The 21,389-nt window shown below is 38.3% G+C and overlaps 2 protein-coding genes across 3 annotated transcripts in view; both read right to left on the reverse strand.

Moving 5' to 3' along the window:
• mfsd3 (major facilitator superfamily domain containing 3) overlaps nt 1–151 on the reverse strand; it is a 64,369-nt gene extending 64,218 nt beyond the window's left edge. Inside the window, exon 1 of one of the 2 annotated variants that reach the window (XM_061986190.2) lies at nt 64–151. The gene's annotated coding sequence lies outside the window, so the exon portion shown is untranslated. Of the gene's footprint in view, nt 1–47 lie in introns of both variants that reach the window. The other variant, XM_061986191.1, reaches the window with a different exon arrangement.
• Nucleotides 152–7,151: 7,000 nt separating this feature from the next.
• On the reverse strand, nt 7,152–20,475 carry anxa1a (annexin A1a). Its single transcript, XM_061986193.1, has 12 exons — nt 20,340–20,475; nt 18,365–18,448; nt 16,270–16,360; nt 15,979–16,073; nt 15,768–15,881; nt 15,450–15,540; nt 13,450–13,529; nt 9,844–9,988; nt 9,680–9,775; nt 9,531–9,589; nt 9,318–9,440; nt 7,152–7,633 (listed from the first exon to the last, which is right to left on the reverse strand). Exons 2-12 carry the CDS (start codon nt 18,422–18,424, stop codon nt 7,574–7,576), a joined length of 1,014 nt encoding a protein of 337 aa, XP_061842177.1. The 5' UTR covers nt 18,425–18,448; nt 20,340–20,475; the 3' UTR covers nt 7,152–7,573.
• Nucleotides 20,476–21,389: the final 914 nt, after the last annotated feature.

The following is a 21,389-nucleotide window of genomic DNA, read 5'->3' on the forward strand; positions in this document are numbered from 1 at the left end:
ACTCGATATCTATAAATGTATACATCGTTGACATAAAAGTCCGTTACCGTAGCGCTAGCTCACCGTGCCTGCTCTGATGTTTACAGTGGAGGTGAACGAGGTTGCCAGGTGGGAAGGTTGTAATTCTCCTTTTGCAATGTAAAACAAGAAGGCGCCTCGTTATATTTTGTTATAAAATCTGGCAACCCTGATTATTTGACCTTTCAAAAACTGCGAATAGAATTCACATTTCATGCAATGCATCTATGACAATTATGGCTTTTGGGGCTGCTGTGTGGATTATATTTAGTACAAATGCATTTTTTTATTGTTATGTTGTAGTGAGGGTTAATCTGTGTTGTGTAGTTTAAAAAAAAATAAATAAAGACACTTCACCATGCCGTCGGTTCAGTATTTATTGGCCACCTGTGTTGGAAACACGAAACAACACATACAGGTCTCAACTTTCTGTCCAAAGGAAGAGGAAGTAACAAACATTCATTCATGTGTACAGCTCCACTAATGGACATTGGAGTGTTACTTTCAAAGGCAAAATTAAAGTATTGCTAGAAACATAATTTTATATGGGACTTTATTGTATTATATATATGTATAGTACATGTTCCAAAAAGAAAAAACCATAAAACACAGTATATATACTAAATGTAAAAAAGGGAAAAATATTCAAAATAAAATCATTAAATGAATGGTTATGCCAGGGGTCGGCAACCCGCGGCTCTAGAGCCGCATGCGGCTCTTTAGCGCCGCCCTAGTGGCTCTCTGGAGCTTTTTAAAAAATGTATGAAAAATGGAAAAAGATGAGGGGAAAAATGTTTTTTGTTTGTTTTAATATGGTTTCCGTAGGAGGACAAACATGACGCAACCTCCCTAATTGTTATAAAGCACACTGTTTATATTAAACATGCCTCACTGATTCGAGTATTTGGCGAGCGCCGTTTTGTCCTACTAATTTTGGCGGTCCTTGAACTCACCTTAGTTTGTTTACATATATAACTTTCTCCGACTTTTTAGGGCGTGTTTTATGCCACTTCTTTTTCTGTCTCATTTTGTCCACCAAACTTTTAACGATGTGCATGAATGCACAAAGGTGAGTTTTGTTGATGTTGACTTGTGTGGAGTGCTAATCAGACATATTTGGTCACTGCATGACTGCAAGCTAATCGATGCTAACATGCTATTTAGGCTAGCTATATGTACATATTGCATCATTATGCCTCGTTTTTAGGTATATTTGAGGTCATTTAGTTTCCTTTAAGTCATCTTAATTCAATTTGTATCTCATGACATATATCTGTATGTAATATGGCTTTTATTTTTTTGCGGCTCAAGACAGATTTGTTTTTGTATTTTTGGTCCAATATGGCTCTTTCAACATTTTGGGTTGCCAACCCCTGGGTTATGCCATCATGAGCGCAACACAAGGTTGTAAAAGTTTCAACTACAATTCTAAATAAGATGTCAAAAGCAAACTGAAATCAAATACACGCAGCTTAAAGATTGATCAATACCTATTTAAATTTAGTAATACATAAATATGATGATTTATCAAAATATAAAAGAATTATACCTGAACAGAACGCTCATGATGGTTACACCAAAAAGTAACGCTATGAATCGCCGTTTTTCCAAGTTTTTGGTGCATTTTTATGCTATTTCCAAGCATCTCCTTTTTATTATCGTTGATTTTATTTTATTTATTTATTTTTTATGTCCTGTCCAGCTTCTCAGGCAAATCATATAGTTGATGTAGATGCCCATGTCGGCTGTTCAGATTTACTTTACAAAAGAGAAGTGTAGGATACTTCTCTTGTTGCCTTATTTGTATTTGACTTTATTAAATGTATTTATATTATCATTTAGTGCAGCCGGGCCGGAGCAGGAGGGGATAGAAAGAGGAAAAAAAGAAGACAGAGGGGGAAATTGTGGGGACAAGAGGGGGATTAGACAGAGAGACAAAAACAACAACAACAATAGAGCAACATCAGCAAATACGACATGTACAAATATGATGGTAAAAGTAATAGCAAATAAGCAGTTAGCGAAAAATAAAAAATAATACAGAAATGACAATGAGCATTATTACACTACAAATGGATCAATACAAATACCAATAGAAATAGCGCTATTGATAAAGAACACTACCAATACTTTACCTTTATTATCAACAATACAGTTGTTCAAGTGCAACAATACATATACGTACCGGTAATGATAACTTGACATACGAAAGAATGCAGAAAAATGGAGGGGGAGAAAGAGAAGCATGCAATCTACATTAACCTTGTAGATTGTTATAGTAACAATAGGTTAAGCTTTGTCAGTGTGCCATGTGTTATACCCATGGCACACTGACCATTTAAAATCGTTGATTTTAAATGGTCAAACTAATGCATATTATATATACATGCCCTAGTAAACAAAACAAAAAGTCATATTTATTTTGATTGTTACATTTTGAAGTACATTTGTGCAGGTGGGTGCGAATGTACCCATTACCAGAGCTGTACACTCATATAAAAATAATAATACATTAAATTACTTTAACAAAAACGATTTATCACAAAATAATAATGCACAAATCCACATACCTGTGTTTGAAACACGAAACAACACATACAGGTCTCAACTTGGGGTGGTATGGCGTAGTGGGTAGAGCAACCGTGCCAGAAACCTGAGTCTTGCAGGTTCGCTCCCCGCCTCTTACCATCCAAAAAAATCGCGGCCGTTGTGTCCTTGGGCGGGACACTTCACCCTTTGCCCCCGGTGCCACTCACACCGGTGAATTGAATGATGAATGATAGGTGGTGGTCGGAGGGGCCGTTGGCGCAAATTGCAGCCACGCTTCCGTCAGTCTACCCCAGGGCAGCTGTGGCTATGAAAGTAGCTTACCACCACCAGGTGTGAATGATTGATGGGTTCTACATGTAAAGCGACTTTGGGTACTTAGAAAAGCGCTATATAAATCCCAGTTATTATTATTAACTTTGTGGCGGACTGATATCTGCTCCTGTGTGATGTAAATACCATGCGTAAATACTACCAAACAATTCACACAGCTCTACTTCTAAATAAACGAAAATGTGCATAAAAATTACTTTAAACAACACATCACTTGTACCCACAGCATTATTGGGTTAACTTTTAAAGTATCTAAGAACGTTTAGGAAGAATATTTACAATATGAAGATACAAGGAGCAGGCTTCCTCCCACCTCCAAAGACATGCACCTGGGGATAGGTTGATTGGCAACACTAAATTGGCCCTAGTGTGTGAATGTTGTCTGTCTATCTGTGTTGGCCCTGCGATGAGGTGGCGACTTGTCCAGGGTGTACACCGTCTTCCGCCCGAATGCAGCTGAGATAGGCTCTATCAGCCCCCGCGACCCCGAAAGGGACAAGCGGTAGATAATGGATGGATGGATGGAGCAGTAAAGAACTATTACCTTGCACTCAAAAGTCCGAAGGAAGAGGAAGTAAATAACCGAAAAAACAGCAAAGACACTTCCCGCACCGGACATCTGGTTCTTCAAAATAAAAGCGATACTTCAAAATAAAATATAACACCCTGTCTAGTTCATAATATAGCGCAACAACATCACACTATTACACTGTCCAGCTACTCAGGCAAATCATATAGTTGATGTAGATGCCCATATCGGCTGTACAAATTTACTTTACAAAAGAGAAGTGTGGGATACTTCTCTTGTTGCCTTATTTGTATTTGATTTTATTAAATGGATTTATATTATCCATCCATTATTATTTGGTGCAGCCGGGCCGGAGCAGGAGGGGATAGAAAGAGAAAAAAAGGAAGACAGAGGGGGAAATTGCGGGGACAAGAGGGAGATAAGACAGCAAACACAACAATAACAATAACAACAACAACATCAGCAAATAGGATATGTACAAATATGATGGTAAAAGTGATAGCAAAAAAGCAGTTAGTGAAATAAATAATAATACAGAAAAGGCAATTAACATTATTACACTACAAATGGAGCAATACAAACACCAATATAAATATCACTATTGATATGGATGATAAGAATAATTAAATCTATTATCAACAATACAGTTGTTCAAATGCAACAATACATATATGCAATGATAACTTGAAATACAAAAGAAAGCAGATAAATGGAGGGGAAGAAAGAGAAGCCAACTATATTAACCTTGTAGATTGTTATAGTGACAATAAGTTAAGCTTTGTCAGTGTGCCATGTGTTACCCAGTTTCCCCTAGGGCAACAACGTTAATATACTGTATGTTAGATGAAACTTGATTATATGCATGAGTGTAGGTATGTATACGTACTTGTATATGTACAGTATGTGTATATGTATGTTTGTACAGTGAATGTATATGTACAGTATGTGTATATGTACGGTATGTTTGTACAGTGAATGTGCGTGTGGATGTACGAACTTTGAGTGTGTAGGTATGTACTGTATTTGTGTATGTATGTGGGAGCGTAGGTACCGTACAAATGCATTGAGAAAACAAGGCGGCTGTTCCCGCGACCCGACTTCGGATAAGCGGAAGAAGACGGATGCCACGAAATGAAATAATTAAAATTAAATGAATAATAGGAAGGTCCTGAGTTCAATCCCGGGCTCGGGATCTTTCTGTGTGGAGTTTGCATGTTCCTCCCCGTGACTGCGTGGGTTCCCTCCAGGTACTTCGGCTTCCTCCCACCTCCAAAGACATGCACCTGGGGATAGGTTGATTGGCAACACTATATTGGCCCTAGTATGTGAATGTGAGTGTGAATGTTGTCTTGTCTATCTGTGTTGGCCCTGCGATGAGTTGGCGACTTGTCCAGGGTGTACCGCGCCTTCCGCCCGAATGCAGCTGAGATAGGCTCCAGCACCCCCCGCTACCCCAAAGGGACAAGCGGTAGAAAAAGGGATGGATGGATGTTGGCAGCACGGTGGAAGAGGGGTTAGTGCGTCTACCTCACAAAACGAAGGTCCTGGGTTCGATCCTGCCCTCGGGATCTTTCTGACCCCGAACGGGACAAGCAGTAGAAAATGGATGGATGGATGGATGAATACGTCAACATAATGTAGTATATTGTGTTGAAAAATTGCTGACACTGTATTTTGTTATGTATAGTTGTTTTGGGGTCAGCACGGTGACAGTGGTATGCACATCTGCATCAGTGTCAGGGTCAGGGTAAGCTTTATTGTCCCGTTAAGGAAACTTATCTTGGGCTTTGTGTTATATTATTGCTTCATGAGGCATACAAGGTAATCACATAAAAACACAGACATTAAAATAAACATTAACCTCTTAAGGCCCAAGCTGTTTTATTACATGCTTTTGTTTTTATTTCTCTTTGCTATTTGGGCTTATTGGACCCTAATTAGAATAAAAACTAAGAATCATCTTTTGATATGATGTACCGAGTCCATAAGTACACGACCGTGTACTTCATGTTTAGTGACATGCTAATTCTTATTTTTACACTTTTTTTTTCCAAATTCCATTGTGTTATACTCTTCTGACACCACCAGATGGCAGTGTAAGTGTCCACATAAGCGGCCATACGACTCCAATTCAGTAGTGTACACAATTTTGGAAATAAGAGCTAAAAGGTGCTGTCCACGCATGTGGCCACTAAGCCTTTAGAGATATAACAAAGCATGGCTAAAAACAGGAACTATAGTATATAAAATGGCAACACAGGGACATGCAGAGACAATATAAAGTCCCAGAAAAGTGCTCGGTGCTTAAGTGCTTGTGTTCAGTGCACATTGCTTTTTTTTTTTTTTGCATCGTTCAACAGCTTAATAGAAGCTGGGATAAATTATAATTTTGAGACAGTTTGTTTTGCACTTTGGTATATGATGTCTTCTTCCTGATGGGAGAACGTCACATTCTAAGGACAGTGGGTGAGTGGAATCTGAAGAGATTTTTGTTGCTTGTGTCATAAGTGACTGGTTACACAAATGATCTAAGGACTCATGTTTCATCTTCATTGCTGTTTTGTGCATGTTTTTCAGTTGTACGGTTATGTTGCCCCATCACATCTGTCTACTTAATATTCCTCCCATATCCCCAAAACGTGTGTCAGGCTAGTGCAGGGGTCGGCAACCTTTACCACTCAAAGAGCCATTTTGACCAGTTTCACAAAATAAAGAAAACAATGGGAGCCACAAAACTCTTGAAATTTAAAATGAAATAACACTGCATACAAAGTTTTTTTTTTGCTTTGTGCTATGTATAAACCAGGGGTCTCAGACACGCGGCCCGCACCTTAATATGAAAATGTAATGTTAATACGGCCCGCGAGTTTTATATGAATGGCGCTTGACAGCCCTCACGATTTTTCCGGGAGACTCCCGAATTTCAGGGCAACTATTCTATCGATTGTCTGCTGATTTTCACCCAAATAACAATAATAAGGGCGTACCGTGATGGCACAGCAATTAGTGCCCTCTACAACCTGTACAAACAGCGCGGGGGTGTATAATGTAGCCCGGAAGAGTTAGGGATGCATGGGATTCTGGGTATTTGTTCTGTTGTGTTTATTTTGTGTTACGGTGCGGATGTTCTCCCGAAATGTGTTTGTCATTCTTGTTTGGTGTGGGTTCACAGTGGGTGCATATTTGTAACAGTGTTAAAGTTGTTTGTACGGCCACCCTCAGTGTGACTTGTATGGCTGTTGACCAAGTATGCCTTGCTGTCACTTACGTGTGCAAGCAGAAGCTGCATGCAACATGTGGCTGGGCTGGCACGCTGTTTGTACAGGTTGTAGAGGGCGCTAAATGCTGTGCCATCACGGCACGCCCTTATTATTGTTGTTTGGGTGAAAATCGGAGAATATTTGCCCCGGGAGATTTCTGGGAGAGGCACTGAAACCCGGAAGTCTCCCAGGAAAATCGGGAGGGTCGGCAAGTATGCAGCTGAGCCGCATCAGAGTGGTCAAAGAGCCGCATGCGGCTCCGGAGCCGCGGGTTGCAGACCCTTGGGCTAGTGGAAGACTCCACATTACTGGTTGTTTGTCTTCATGTGCACTGCTGTTGACTGGTAAGTGGTAATCAGTTTAGGATATAGCCCGCTTTTCACCTGCAGTCAGCTGGGATAGACTACAGCTCACACAGATGAATGGTTGAATTGTGTCTGACAAAGTCCTGAAGTACACTCAGATAGAAAAAAAAAGCTTTTATTCGCAGGATGCCGAAGCTCCTTCGCTTGCACGGGTGTACAGTATATTTGTCACATATGAAGAGGATTTTTTTCGCTGCTGCGTTGCAATTCTTCTTTTCCTTCAAGCACCAGTTATCACTCTACCTTTACAAGACACATGATCAACCGGTTGGATAACTCAAATGTATGGTAAGGTCAGAGTGCTTTGGGTTTAAAATGAATTAAAACAGTATTAGAAAGATAATGTCTGCTGAGGCAATACTGCAGTAATTTGGCATTAGTCTTTGCTCATTGCTGTTATTATCTAATATTTGTCATCATGCATGACAGCAGGTTACTTGACACAGCTGGGCATTGGACGCAATTCTTCAGCTACATGACTTTGTCAGCTGTATGAGAGCTTATAGTCAGTAGATGAGAAATCAGTTCTCACTCCCGCAGAGAGCCAGTAGAATCTTTTCATAGTCTCCTTTAGTGTCATCCTGGAAAAAGTAATCATAGTTTAAATATTGGAACCTCCATACTCTCCCTGTGTTGGCAACATTAGATGGACAAAATAGTATTTACAGTGGTACCTCAACTTAGGAGTGCCCCAACCAAAGAGTGTTTTGAGATAAGAGCTGTCTCTCGGCTAATCGTTATGCTTTAAGTTACACACAAAAATTTGAATTACAATCATCCCGACCATTAGTTGCGTATCAAATATCACAGTGAACCCCGTAACATCCAACTAAAACATTTGGTCTTACTCACTCGCATTATTTTATAGCTAGAGATCAACATACATTTGCTTTCTAACCATAGGAAGGTAGAAAGCGTGTGAAAGACCATGCTGAGAAGAAGAAGTAGATTATATTAATTGAATTAAAGAAATAAATCATCAAAAACTTGACTGAGCATATCACCAAATTGGCAAAGCAATTTGAGCGTAGCACTGCTAGTACGCACCCTACTGAAGCAGAATGAGTGTAATGCCAGCCACAAATGTTTCAATATTTGAACGATAGCCGTTCATCTATGAAAATTTAGAAAAGTTGCTGATGGTGTGTTCGACGGAGAAGCAGCTAGAAGGAAATACTGTAGGAATTTGCTCCCCAAGGGTAATAAAGCTACTGTAGTTGTTAGGAGTAAATTCTATATTCTTGTTTTTCATAAAATATTTGTTAGTTTTTCCTATCAAAAGACATGTTACATTTTAAAATTGCGCGTTTTTGGAGTGTGGTGCAATTAATTGATTGATTTAAATTAGGGGTGTAACGATTAGTTTTATCAACGATTTGATTCGGTATTTATGGTTGCCAATACGATTCCAGGACAATATTTTTCAAGAACGATCCAATCCGAAACGATTCAGTGAGTTGAAATCTATTCACTAACTTTTTAGCAAACAATTGACTTTGAATTAAATTCCGGATACGGCAAGTGAAGTTTTCTATATTCCTGTTATTTCTTGGAAGGAGATTACCGTAGATTACTGTGGTTAAAATCACCCAAGATAATTACATTATTATAAATTATTAATTTAAATGAGAGACATTGATTTGAAATAAATGTGTTTTGAGTTAAGAGCTCTGTCACAGAACTATGGAAGTATTATTGTCGTAAAATTATTTGAAAACGTGTATCTCAGTCTGTACATGTCTAACACAGTTCACGTGTGCTTGTACTAGTATGTATGTTTGTATATTAATCTGTGTGTGTGTGTGTGATCAGATCCACGTGTGTGTGCTTTAATTTGTCTGTCCGTATTATCATTTGTCTTTGTGTAAAAAATATATCTGTATTGCGATTGTCGTGTTTGCAAAAAAGAATGTGTGCGTACGTATTTACATGTGTTTGAAGCAGGAACCTTTTATTGGCTGTCTTTTTACACGCGACTTTTGCGACACTTCCGCTGTGTACGACAAGTCTGTCTGTATAGCGTTTTGAACGTGTAAAAGGATTTGTCAGTAACTCCCCCTTGCCTTTCCTTATACTTACCATTAGTCGGCACAAGATGGATACACAGACACACACAATAATACACAGACATGTGAATTGGATTACACACGCACAGATCAAGATACATGTTTGCAAATAATTTTGCTACAACGATATTTCCATTCAGAACCAATTAAGTTGAGGTACTACTGTATGTGCATTTAGTGATATAGAGAACTATCTCACCAGAATATCCTGGTGGAGTGTTTTGCCGTATTTCTTCTTGTACTCCTCCTTGATTAGTTTCATGTCTTTTTCGGAGCGGCTCACCATGATCCGGGTTAGGATGTTTTTGCGAGTCCCGGATCCCTGAAAAGCAGAAAAGCCCAAAGAGAAAAACACAGAGAATAAGGAGGTGATGTCATATTTTTTGATTGTGCATGATACAAGGTACAATACCTTCATGGCCAAGTAGAGCTTCTCAGCAAAGAATGCAGGCCTGCTCCCAGCACACTTGACTAAAGTAAAAAATGTATACATTAAATATGTGTACATGTATATTCAGGTAATTATTGTATGTTTCAACATAAGACTGTGTCTTTCTTTACCTACTGCTGTGAGGCAATTCTCAATATCACCCTTCAGCTCCAGGTCAATTGCTTTGGCGACGTCTATTTTGCTGTACTTGGAGTACCTATCAAACACTGAATGATGATAGAGATGAAGCATGTAAGACGTACACTAAGAAGATAGACACTGCAAGCCAACAGACCTTGACGGAGATGAGCGGCGCTCCGGCTGGTGAGGATTTCTATGAAGACAGAGCAGTCTTTGCCTTTGCGCCCCTCTCCAGCCTCATACAGGGCCCTGGCATCGCTGTCAATCAGCTGATCACACACTCCCTCAGTGCGGTTAGCCTGTGATGAACAAAAAATCTTAGATGGCTCAAACTACATTTTGCTTTAATACAATAGAAACTTAACGGTCATTCATAGTGATAATAACTTAAGACATGAGGTCGCTTTATAATAGTAGAAACAATGGGGAACTTCACCCAAATATAAAGTTGTTTAACGTTCGTTTTCTGTTCTAACATATATTAAAGGGGAACATTATCACCAGACCTATGTAAGCGTCAATATATACCTTGATGTTGCAGAAAAAAGACCATATATTTTTTTAACCGATTTCCGAACTCTAAATGGGTGAATTTTGGCGAATTAAACGCCTTTCTAATATTCGCTCTCGGAGCGATGACGTCACAATGTGACGTCGCATCGGGAAGCAATCCGCCATTTTCTCAAACACCGAGTCAAATCAGCTCCGTTATTTTCCGTTTTTTTTCGACTGTTTTCCGTACCTTGGAGACATCATGCCTCGTCGGTGTGTTGTCGGAGGGTGTAACAACACGAACAGGGACGGATTCAAGTTGCACCAGTGGCCCAAAGATGCGAAAGTGGCAATAAATTGGACGTTTGTTCCGCACACTTTACCGACGAAAGCTATGCTACGACAGAGATGGCAAGAATGTGTGGATATCCTGCGACACTCAAAGCAGATGCATTTCCAACGATAAAGTCAAAGAAATCTGCCGCCAGACCCCCATTGAATCTGCCGGAGTGTGTGAGCAATTCAGGGACAAAGGACCTCGGTAGCACGGCAAGCAATGGCGGCAGTTTGTTCCCGCAGACGAGCGAGCTAAACCCCCTGGATGTCTTGGCTCACACCGTCCCGAAGATGATCAAGAGAAGAATATCGACCCTAGCTTCCCTGGCCTGCTGACATGAGGGTATGTCTGCAGAATATATTAATTGATGAAAATTGGGCTGTCTGCACTCTCAAAGTGCATGTTGTTGCCAAATGTATTTCATATGCTGTAAACCTAGTTCATAGTTGTTAGTTTCCTTTAATGCCAAACAAACACATACCAATCGTTGGTTAGAAGGCGATCGCCGAATTCGTCCTCGCTTTCTCCCGTGTCGCTGGCTGTCGTGTCGTTTTCGTCGGTTTCGCTTGCATACGGTTCAAACCGATATGGCTCAATAGCTTCAGTTTCTTCTTCAATTTCGTTTTCGCCACCTGCCTCCACACTACAACCATCCGTTTCAATACATTCGTAATCTGTTGAATCGCTTAAGCCGCTGAAATCCGAGTCTGAATCCGAGCTAATGTCGCTATAGCTTGCTGTTCTTTCCGCCATGTTTGTTTGTGTTGGCTTCACTATGTGACGTCACAGGAAAATGGACGGGAGGTTAAAATCAGGCACTTTGAAGCTTTTTTTAGGGATATTGCATGATGAGTAAAATTTTGAAAAAAACTTCGAAAAATATAATAAGCCACTGGGAACTGATTTTTAATGGTTTTAACAATTCTGAAATTGTGATAATGTTCCCCTTTAAAGCTTACAATAAATCATCTTTATAAAAGACGAGTCTTGGTTAAAATAATGCCTTTAGGAGGATTATGTCCCTCTGTAGACAATACTGTGCGGGTGTCCAACCCTTTTGAAAAATCAAAAGAATGCAGGGGCCACTTTGATATTTATAATTTTGTAGTAAAAAAAATATGTTATATATACCTATATAACTATATTTGCTGTTTTTGTGTGATTTTATTCCTACAGCGCAGCACGCCCCTTAAAAACACACCTTAAAAAAACTCTATTGCTATGATAAAAATATAAAAAATGTTTCACTAGCTTTAGTATTCATATAATTTGTTTTCGTAGGGCAGTCAAAATTGACAAGTTAACTCACGTGATTAATCACAAAAATTGATCGCATTATTCATGTACACACTTAAAATAATGATGCAATTTATTTTACCTCTCCAAGCTCTTTTAGCTTAATATGGTCAGTGATCAGATATATGCATAAGTCAGTACAAAAAGGAATGAGACTCCAACTGATGTGTTCTCTGGCAAATTTTACTCCAAAATAAACCCTGAAAAAACTTTTGATAGAACTGTTTCCAAGTTTTGTGCATTCAAGTAAAATATTCAAAAATGCCTCTCAATGACATTCTGACAATAAAATGGCATTTGTTTATAAATGGGTTTTTTTCTTAAGAAAATGTAATTAATCACCTGTGATTAATCACGATTAATCCAAATTCCAAAATGTGATTAATCGGATTACATTTTTTTATCATTTGACAGTCCTAGTTTTTTGCAATGAATGATGATTTGAGACACATTACTGAATCTTGGTGACTTTCCTACATGGGTCAAAAATGCTTTCTGACATATACAATATCTTCCTTAATTTTATTATCCTTTTGTTGTTTATTATTGGCCTAAAAGTATTGTAGGACAGGATAGACTCTATTCACCGCACAATATGGAAATTCTGTGGTTGCGGTGGCCATTTTACATGCCGTAACAAAAGTAAAACCTAATAAATAAAAAAAAGCTAAAATGAGTAGTAATAATAATAATAATAACCACTATTCCAACTATGTAAATATACACATATTACACACTATGTACACATACTATATTTTCACCCATATAATTATGGGTTGTACTTGTATAGCGCTTTTCTACCTTCAAGGTACTCAAAGCGCTTTGACACTACTTCCACATTTACCCATTCACACACACATTCACACACTGATGGAGGGAGCTGCCATGCAAGGCGCTAACCAGCACCCATCAGGAGCAAGGGTGAAGTGTCTTGCTCAGGACACAACGGACATGACAAGGTTGGTACTAGGTGGGGATTGAACCAGGGACCCTCGGGTCGCGCACGGCCATTCTGCCACTGCGCCACGCCGTCCCGAATTAATAATATTATTTGTAATAATACTAAGCATCATATCAAGAATGTATACGGTAATTTGTGTATAGGGTCTAAGTCAGTGGTGTCCTAACCTTCTCCGTTAAAAGGCTACAGACTTCAAATCAAATCAAAACACACAATAAATATATTTTTTGAAAGAAAAAATATATTTATAAAATCTTTTATTGTACTTTTTATGTTTTCAGGCCATTAAAAATTATCTTTGGACACCCCTTGTCTAATTATTAGTTGATAATGACTATCAATCATTTTTGTAATTAGTTATTGAACGTGGCATGTGGAACTATTCTGAAAAATGTAAATAGCATAGGAAGTAGTTTTCATTGCAATGCAATCTATTTTTTTTTTTTTTTTAACAATGAAATATATTGAACTGGTCAACATTCTAATTGTCAAATGTAAATATTAGCATGTGTGGTATGTACTTTTAAAAAAAAAAACTTTCACTGTAGTATTAACAGGGGAGTGGTATGTTTCTTTAACCTAAGACCATCCTAGAGCATTGAAAGAAAGGCAACATCCGCCTCAAACATCCTGTAACAAAAATAAAGAGGGCCAATATTTGAACTCACACATACCTTGCAGAGTGTAAGGAGTGCAGTCCTAAATTCTCCGCTGGTGTCAGATCTGACGTCTTCCTCCAGGTCCTTCTTGTAATCTTGCAGATGACAAACATTTTAAACAGTGTATTCTGAAAAGTTTTAACCTCTTTTCATACAATACTGTGTAAAAGTCTGAGGCGTTTTAGCCATAACGTAATGACCACATACAGTATAACTACAACTATGTATGAGCTCGAGATGTTCCCATCAGGGTTTTATGCTGCTGATTCTGATATCGATCATTTATGAGTAAGATCAGCCAATATCAATTCAAATCTCATGTGTTAACTGTAATTGTGTCAATGTATTTATCAGAGTGCTATTGCCAGTTTACCAATATCAACACAATATTTCAACTAGTTCCTTGTTCTCTTTTATTACATATAATTGTTCGATCAAAAAAGTCAATAGTCCACAGTAACTAAACAAAAGCCAATACTACATTTAAATCTACTACTTATTTAAAACCTTTGGGTTTTGCCTTCAAAGTTCTCCTTTGTCCAGGGAATTATTCCCTGTTTTTGAAATGAATAAAAAAAAATTCTATCAAACCAATCACTCTAGTATAGAGCATAAACTGATACCGATACTACTCTTGGTATCGACACTACCACCAAACGTGGTTCTATCTACATTTCTTAAACTTTATTAAGTACTTGTATCTTGATGTTGTTTAAAGATAGCTTGGATCAGTGGTTCTTAACCTGGGTTCGATCGAACCCGAGGGGTTCGGTGAGTCGGGCGCAGGGGTTCGGCGGAGGTCAAAACACACCCGACTCATCGTGTAAATAAAAATTTCTCCCTATCGGCGTATTACGAATACGACAACAGCAGAAGTCACACTGATTTGCAGGTGTGTAATTTGTTGTGAGTTTATGCACTGTGTTGGTTTTGTTCTTTGAACAAGGTGATGTTCATGCACGGTTCATTTTGGGCACCAGTAAAAAAAATATGGTAACACTTTAGTATGGGGAACATTTTCACCATCAATTAGTTGCTTATTAACATGCAAATTAGTAACATATTGGCTCTTAACTAGTCATTATTAAGTATTTATTAATGCCTTATTCGGCATGGGTCTTATTATAACCCTAACCCTGGCCCTAACCCTCTAACCCTAACCTTTACCAAATAACTCTAAATTAAGTCTTTGTTACTTAGAATATGTTACCCTAGTGTCCAAAAAACTCTAAATTAAATCTTTGTTACTTAGAATATGTTCCCCATACTAAAGTGTTACCAAAAACATATAACTTTGTCTTGAATTAGAAAAAAAACACATTTTATTTTTCCACCAAAGAAGGGTTCGATGAATGCGCATATGAAACTGGTGGGGTTCGGTACCTCCAACAAGGTTAAGAACCACTGGTTTAGATATTAGCATGCCTGCTTCTGGCTTGGACGCGGTGTGTGACATGTTTAGCCTCGAGCTCCAGTGATAACAGTACGTAAGATACTAAATAATGCAATTTATTTAACGTAAATGTAGGGGAGGCTCCACAGTGTGTATGGAGACACATAATTACCGTATTTTTCGGAGTATAAGTCGCACCTGCCGAAAATGCATAATAAAGAAGGAAAAAAACATATATAAGTCACACTGGAGCCCGGCCAAACTATGAAAAAAACTGCGACTTATAGTCCGAAAAATACGGTAGCTGCGAGCCGCTGGTCAGTCGGGGCACTAAAAATAAATACATTGTCTGCCAAATGGGATTGGTGATTGTTATCCGGATGAAACGGCATTTAGCAGTGCACCCTAATATGAACACCTTTATCCAGAATCTCTCCAAAACATTTAATAGTTTCTTCATTGGCTCATGCACCAGTAACCGGTGGTCCAGCCCTGCACACAAGCTTGTGTTCTTTACGCACCCACTTTCCAGTCACTAAAATACAGTATTGTATTGTGTAATAATAATTTGGATCTCCAAACAATAGCTTGATGAAACGGAAGCCTACACTGCAGAACACACCTTCCTTGTAGGCCTTCTTTATGTCCAGAATCTCTTTGTTGGTCCGAGTGGCCAAAATCTCAACCAGGGTGTCCTCATCTGTTCCCATACCCTAAATTCATGAATTGAAGCATAAAGGGTGTTAATCCAGAAGTATTGTAATTTCATCAACAGCCAGTCTATTGGGACTAGCCAACATGAATACATGGAAGTGGGCGGAGATGGCTGTGAGCCAGAAACTTAAAATCAGTGTTGACCTCCAAAGTGCAATAACAGCAGTTCCACTCAGCTAAATGACTGAGAGGAAGGGTGCGGTGCAGTGTGTACTTGCACACGTACCTTCATGGCCATTTTCAGCAGCTGGGCATCATACTGGGCTGGTGTTTTTAGCAGAGCCATGACCACTTCCTCCAAGTCTCCCTTCAAAGCCTTCTTCAGTGCTGCATCCAGTGGCTTCAAGGCAACAATACAAACAGAAAGTATGAGGGAATGTGTGTGTGTGTGTGCGTGTGTGTGTGTGATGCTGTGAGTACTTGACCGCCTTTCTTACCTTTCCACTGGCTTGTTGGTAAGCTTCTTTGATCTGCTGCCTCTGCTCATTGCTCCTCTTCACCAGGAGTTCAATAATGGTGTTTTCATCCACACCTGCACAAATGACATCATGTGAAATAGACACAACTTATGTTTTTCAGTGAAAAAGGTGCAGTCACGAATGTCTGCCAGCAGGGTGTGCTATAAGCAGTAAGAACAAAAAGGTGGTCCTTCTTTATCCAAGATGTCACAATTCTATGACAGGACAAGTTGCACAAGCCTTTCTATGAGGACCACAAAGAGAGATCACCTTTTGCCTTGATTGCCTGGTCCATGACTGCTGCATCGCCACTGGGGCTGAAGTTGTGTGCCGCCTTCACTGTCCCCTCATTCTTTAACACCTAACACACAACACAGATTGGCGTTTGGTAAGTAGTCACTACCATTCAGCGGTGAGGCCAAATAGTCTTTCACTATTTACATTTCACTGTTCAAACTGTAAAATATATTTCTAGAAAATGTATAATATGCTACTTCTTGGAAGTGTATTGTCCTTCACCATGCTGCTAATGGTAAAAAAATATGTCTAACTCTCTGGGAACATTTAATTTTAATTATGTTTTAAGCCAAACAAGACAAAAAAAACTTTAGTTTTTGAAGAGGGCGTGGGGTTTGGATTATTTTTTTTGTTCATATTTCTCAATACAATATCAAAAATGTAATGTTTTATTAGAATTTTAATTTGGACTCTTTTGAAGGCTTTTTGATCAGATAAAGTCACAGGTTTAAATTTGGAAAATAACTACTGGTAATGTAAAATGTATACTAATTAAAAACTGTAACATAATTTGATCAAAAGGCATTTAGAGGGATAAAATAAAAAAACACATTTTAAATGTTTTGTATTTTTGTGTAAGGCTGAAGCTGACAAGAGATTTGAGCAAATAAATACAAAAATATATGAATCAAATATTCTTTGAGAAATGAATGACTTATATTATAATATATATATATATATATATATATATATATACACACACACACACACACACACATATGTATATATATATATATACACACACACATACATACATATATATAGATATACATACACACACATATATATATATATATACATATATATATACACACACACACATACATACATACACACACACACACACATCCATACATACACACATACACACATACATACATACATACATATATATATATATATACACATATATAGTATTTCAAAAAACAATACAAGTTTGACAAAGTGCTGCACAGTAGTTAAACACACATTTAAAAGCAGGATAACACTAAGGATTGTCAAGTGCAGGAAACATTTAAGTTAAAAAAAATAAAAAAATTATACATTAAAAAAAACAACAACACTATAATCCCCCAAAATCTCCTGCTGGTTTAAAAGCCAATGAGAAAATATGTTTTAAGACGTGATTTAAAACTCATTAAAGAGGGAGACGTCCGAATAACAAGGGGGATATCGTTCCAAAGTTTCGGAGCCACAGCAGAAAACGTACGCTCCCCGCTGTATTTTAACTGGGTTTTTGGGACGACAATGAGAATTTGTTCAGACCTCAGAGACCTTGTTGGGGTGTAGATTCTTAAGAGGTCTGAAATATATTGTAGCGCTAATCCATTAAGACAGTGATTCGAAGTATGTGGGCTCTCTCTGGTGGTACACCAAATACGTACTGTATATGGCGTTTCATTGTTGATAATGTTTGTGAATTGTGTGTAATGTTACAGTGGCCAAAAATATGAAATATGCTTGTTAAATAAAACCTCTGCCTTGGTTTTAATGAATACTTGGGCCTACTATATGCTACTGTATTTTAATGTTGGTCATTCTGATTACTTGGAGAGCCAAGTGTTTTCTCAGGTGGTACATTGAGAACCACTGCGTTTAGAGATTCAAAAACAATCATTTTTTCAAATGAATATGCATGTGTGGTATTAAACCAAAGCAGAAACAAATCAGCTTCATGACAAAAAACCCCAGCTTGTGAAACCTCCAAAGCAGTCAGTGAGGAGTATGTGTAGACTTCAACAAGGGAGGGGCTGAAATTCTTGCTCCGATGAGTCACACATTCACAAGATATACAAATGCTCATGGTTTGACTTATGTGGAGTGAAAATATTTCACCATGCTCGCTTTGTCTCATGCAATCATTCCTCCTTGCTCACTTTTTTTTGTTAAACCTTTACTGTACTCCGTTCTTCTCCTTGCAATCTTGTTTTATGTTCCCTCCTCTTCCTTTGCTCTAAACCCTGCCAAGAAAACTTTCCACCAAGAGAGCATACCACAGGAAAAGGAAAAAAGGGAACAAACAGGGCGGTCGGCCTTAGCAACTGGAAGAAAAACCACAGCAACTTACTGACTCATCGGGCATGCCCAGATAGACGGTCTGCATCATGAACTCTCTGATGAAAGACATGGTGGGGCTGGATGATGCAGGACTCTATTAGGACAGAAGAACACATTTGGATATAGGGAACACAATAAAACAATAGTCAGCAGGTTTACAGACAGCGAAGAAAGTCCAATTTAAAAATATTATATGCAGTATGTTGGTTTCAAGGTTCAAGGGTTTTATTCGTCACATGCAGAGTACACCACAGTGAAATGCTTTTTTCCATGCTCTTCAGATATTGCATACAGTGGGATCCAAACTAGTTGCTGAATCTAATACACTAAATACAAAAAATACAACAATTTGAATAGCTCTGATGTACATTAATTACAAGACAATAAGTTGCACAATAAGTCCCAGTAGTTATGGTAGAAGTATCAGTACAAGTAAATGTACAGTAGTCACATACAGTACCAGTGCAATATCAAATAGTATAACAGTATACACAGTATATACAGTATAGGAAGTAATAAATATTAAGGTGTCTACAGTTCTTTTGGCAGTTGAGTAGTGACAGTAGTATGAACAGAGGTAATGGAACAGCATGACTTCTTTATACTCTTGTTTGCATCTGTAAGTAGTTCTGCAAAGTTCCTGTAGGTTTTTATGTTTGTTTGTTTTTTTTTTTTTATTGAACAACAAACATTCACACAAAAGTCAAGGCACTTTCAACTAGGGCTGCAACAACTATCAATTATAAAAATAGTTGGCGATTAATTTAGTCATCGATTCGTTGGATCAATGCTATGCCCATGCGCAGAGGCAATTTTATTTTTATTTTTTTATTATTATAAACCTTTATTTATAAACTGCAACATGTACAAAAAGCTGAGAAACAATAATCAAAATAAGTATGGTGCCAGTATGCTGTTTTTTTCCAATAAAATACTGGAAAGGATAGAAATGTAGCTTGTCTCTCTTATCCGATTATTAATCGGTAAATCTAAGTAATAATCGACAGATTAATCGATTATGAAATTAATCGTTAGTTGCAGCCCTAGCAGTATGTTGGCATCTGTAAGTAAGACAGTTCTGCAAATTTCCTGTAGGTTTTTATGTTTGTTTTGTTTTTTTTAATTTAACAACAAACATGCACACAAAAGTCAAGGCACTTTCAACATCAGCGAAACATGTCAAGGAAAGAAAACAAATGCAAATACAGATAAAAAAGACAAAGGGCTACTTAAATCACTTTAAATGTTTTTAACAAAGATATCAATTTAAGGGCTTTTGTACTCTTAATCATCCTCCAATATTTGATTGACCTAGTGTTTAGAGTGGTCGTGAGTTCAATCCCCGGTCGAGTCATACCAAAGACTATAAAAATGGGACCCATTACCTCCCTGCTTGGCACTCAGCATTAAGGGTTGGAATTGGGGGTTGAATCGCCAAAAATGATTCCCGGGCGTGGCCACCGCTGCTGCTCACTGCTCAACCTCTCCTCCCAGGGGGTGATCAAGGGTGATGGGTCAAATGCAGAGAATAATTTCGCCACACCTAGTGTGTGTGTGACAATCATTGGTACTTTAACTTTATAATTGCAAACCATTTAGCCAATTAGAAAATGTAGTCCTTACTTTCATAAATCGACATTTATGTAGAAAAATGTTGCCTGGAGGGTTTTTATGTTGATGTGGTTTTCATGATGGCAGTCATATGGAGACACGATGGCCACACCCACGTCCAACACTAACACGGATATACTGTATGTTGTAAGCTTCCATCTTCTACATTTCACATTAAAAATGTGTCTTTAATACACACAAACTCTATAGTATTCAGTAAATGACTAAAAATGAGTCATGTTTCCGGCCTCACTTACACAACTTGAACGAACACCGGAAATAGCGCGCACTTAAATCTGTGACACCGAGCAGCAAACATTTTAAATGACGAAGAAAGAATGAAGTAGACGACACGGTTTACATTGTAAACTTACCTCGCCGCAGAAAAAGAGAGGAGACGTTCAAGTGTGAGTGAGTTGGCAGGGGCGTCGGACAAGCAGAGGGCGTTCATTTATACGCATGATAAACTCCACCTAGAACCGAGCCCGGCCCATATCCTCCTCCATGACTTGGACTTTAACACCGCCTGTAAAATGTCTGTCCGCCATCACTGAGCTTCAGGGGCGATGAGAGATAAAAAGGCATTCGGTGGAATGGAAACAGGAAGTTTTAGCTCTTCCTTACTCTGAAAAATAGCGTTAAAAGTGTATAGTATGTGTTTTTAAGGATATTAAAAGTGCCTTAACCTTAAAACATATGAAATACCGATACCAGATATCCAATCCACTTTATTTATATAGAAAATTTAAACAACAAAAAATGTTTCCAAAGTGCTGCACCAAGTACCACCTCAGAAAACATTCGGCTCTCCAAATACGACCAACAATAAAATACAGCAGCGTAGTAGCTCTAAGTATTCATTAAAAACACAACATAAGTTGTATTTAACAAGTATATTTCATATTTTTGGCCACTGTAACATTACACACAGTCTGAACAGAGACATAGTTTGAATACAGGAAAATAAAACACCGTAGGCTACTTAAATAATGAGTCAAATAAAATTCACTGCACATAAACGTTAAAGTACCACTAGATCAGTGGTTCTTAACCTGGGTTCGATCGAACCCTAGGGGTTCGGTGAGTCGGGCTCAGGGGTTCGGGGGGGAGGTCAAGACACACCCGACTCATCGTGTAAATAAAAATTTCTCCCTATCGGCGTATTACGGATACGGCAACAGCAGAAGTCAGACTGATTTGCAGGTGTGTAATTTGTTGTGAGTTTATGCACTGTGTTGGTTTTGTTCTTTGAACTGGGTGATGTTCATGCACGGTTCATTTTGTGCACCGGTAAAAAAACATGTTAACACTTTAGTATGGGGAACATACAGTATTCACCATTAATTAGTTGCTTATTAACATGCAAATTAGTAACATATTGGCTCTTAACTAGTCATTATTAAGTACTTATTAATGCCTTATTC

The sequence above is a fragment of the Nerophis lumbriciformis genome, linkage group LG12 (genome assembly GCF_033978685.3).
Source record: "Nerophis lumbriciformis linkage group LG12, RoL_Nlum_v2.1, whole genome shotgun sequence".
Lineage (NCBI taxonomy): Eukaryota > Metazoa > Chordata > Actinopteri > Syngnathiformes > Syngnathidae > Nerophis > Nerophis lumbriciformis.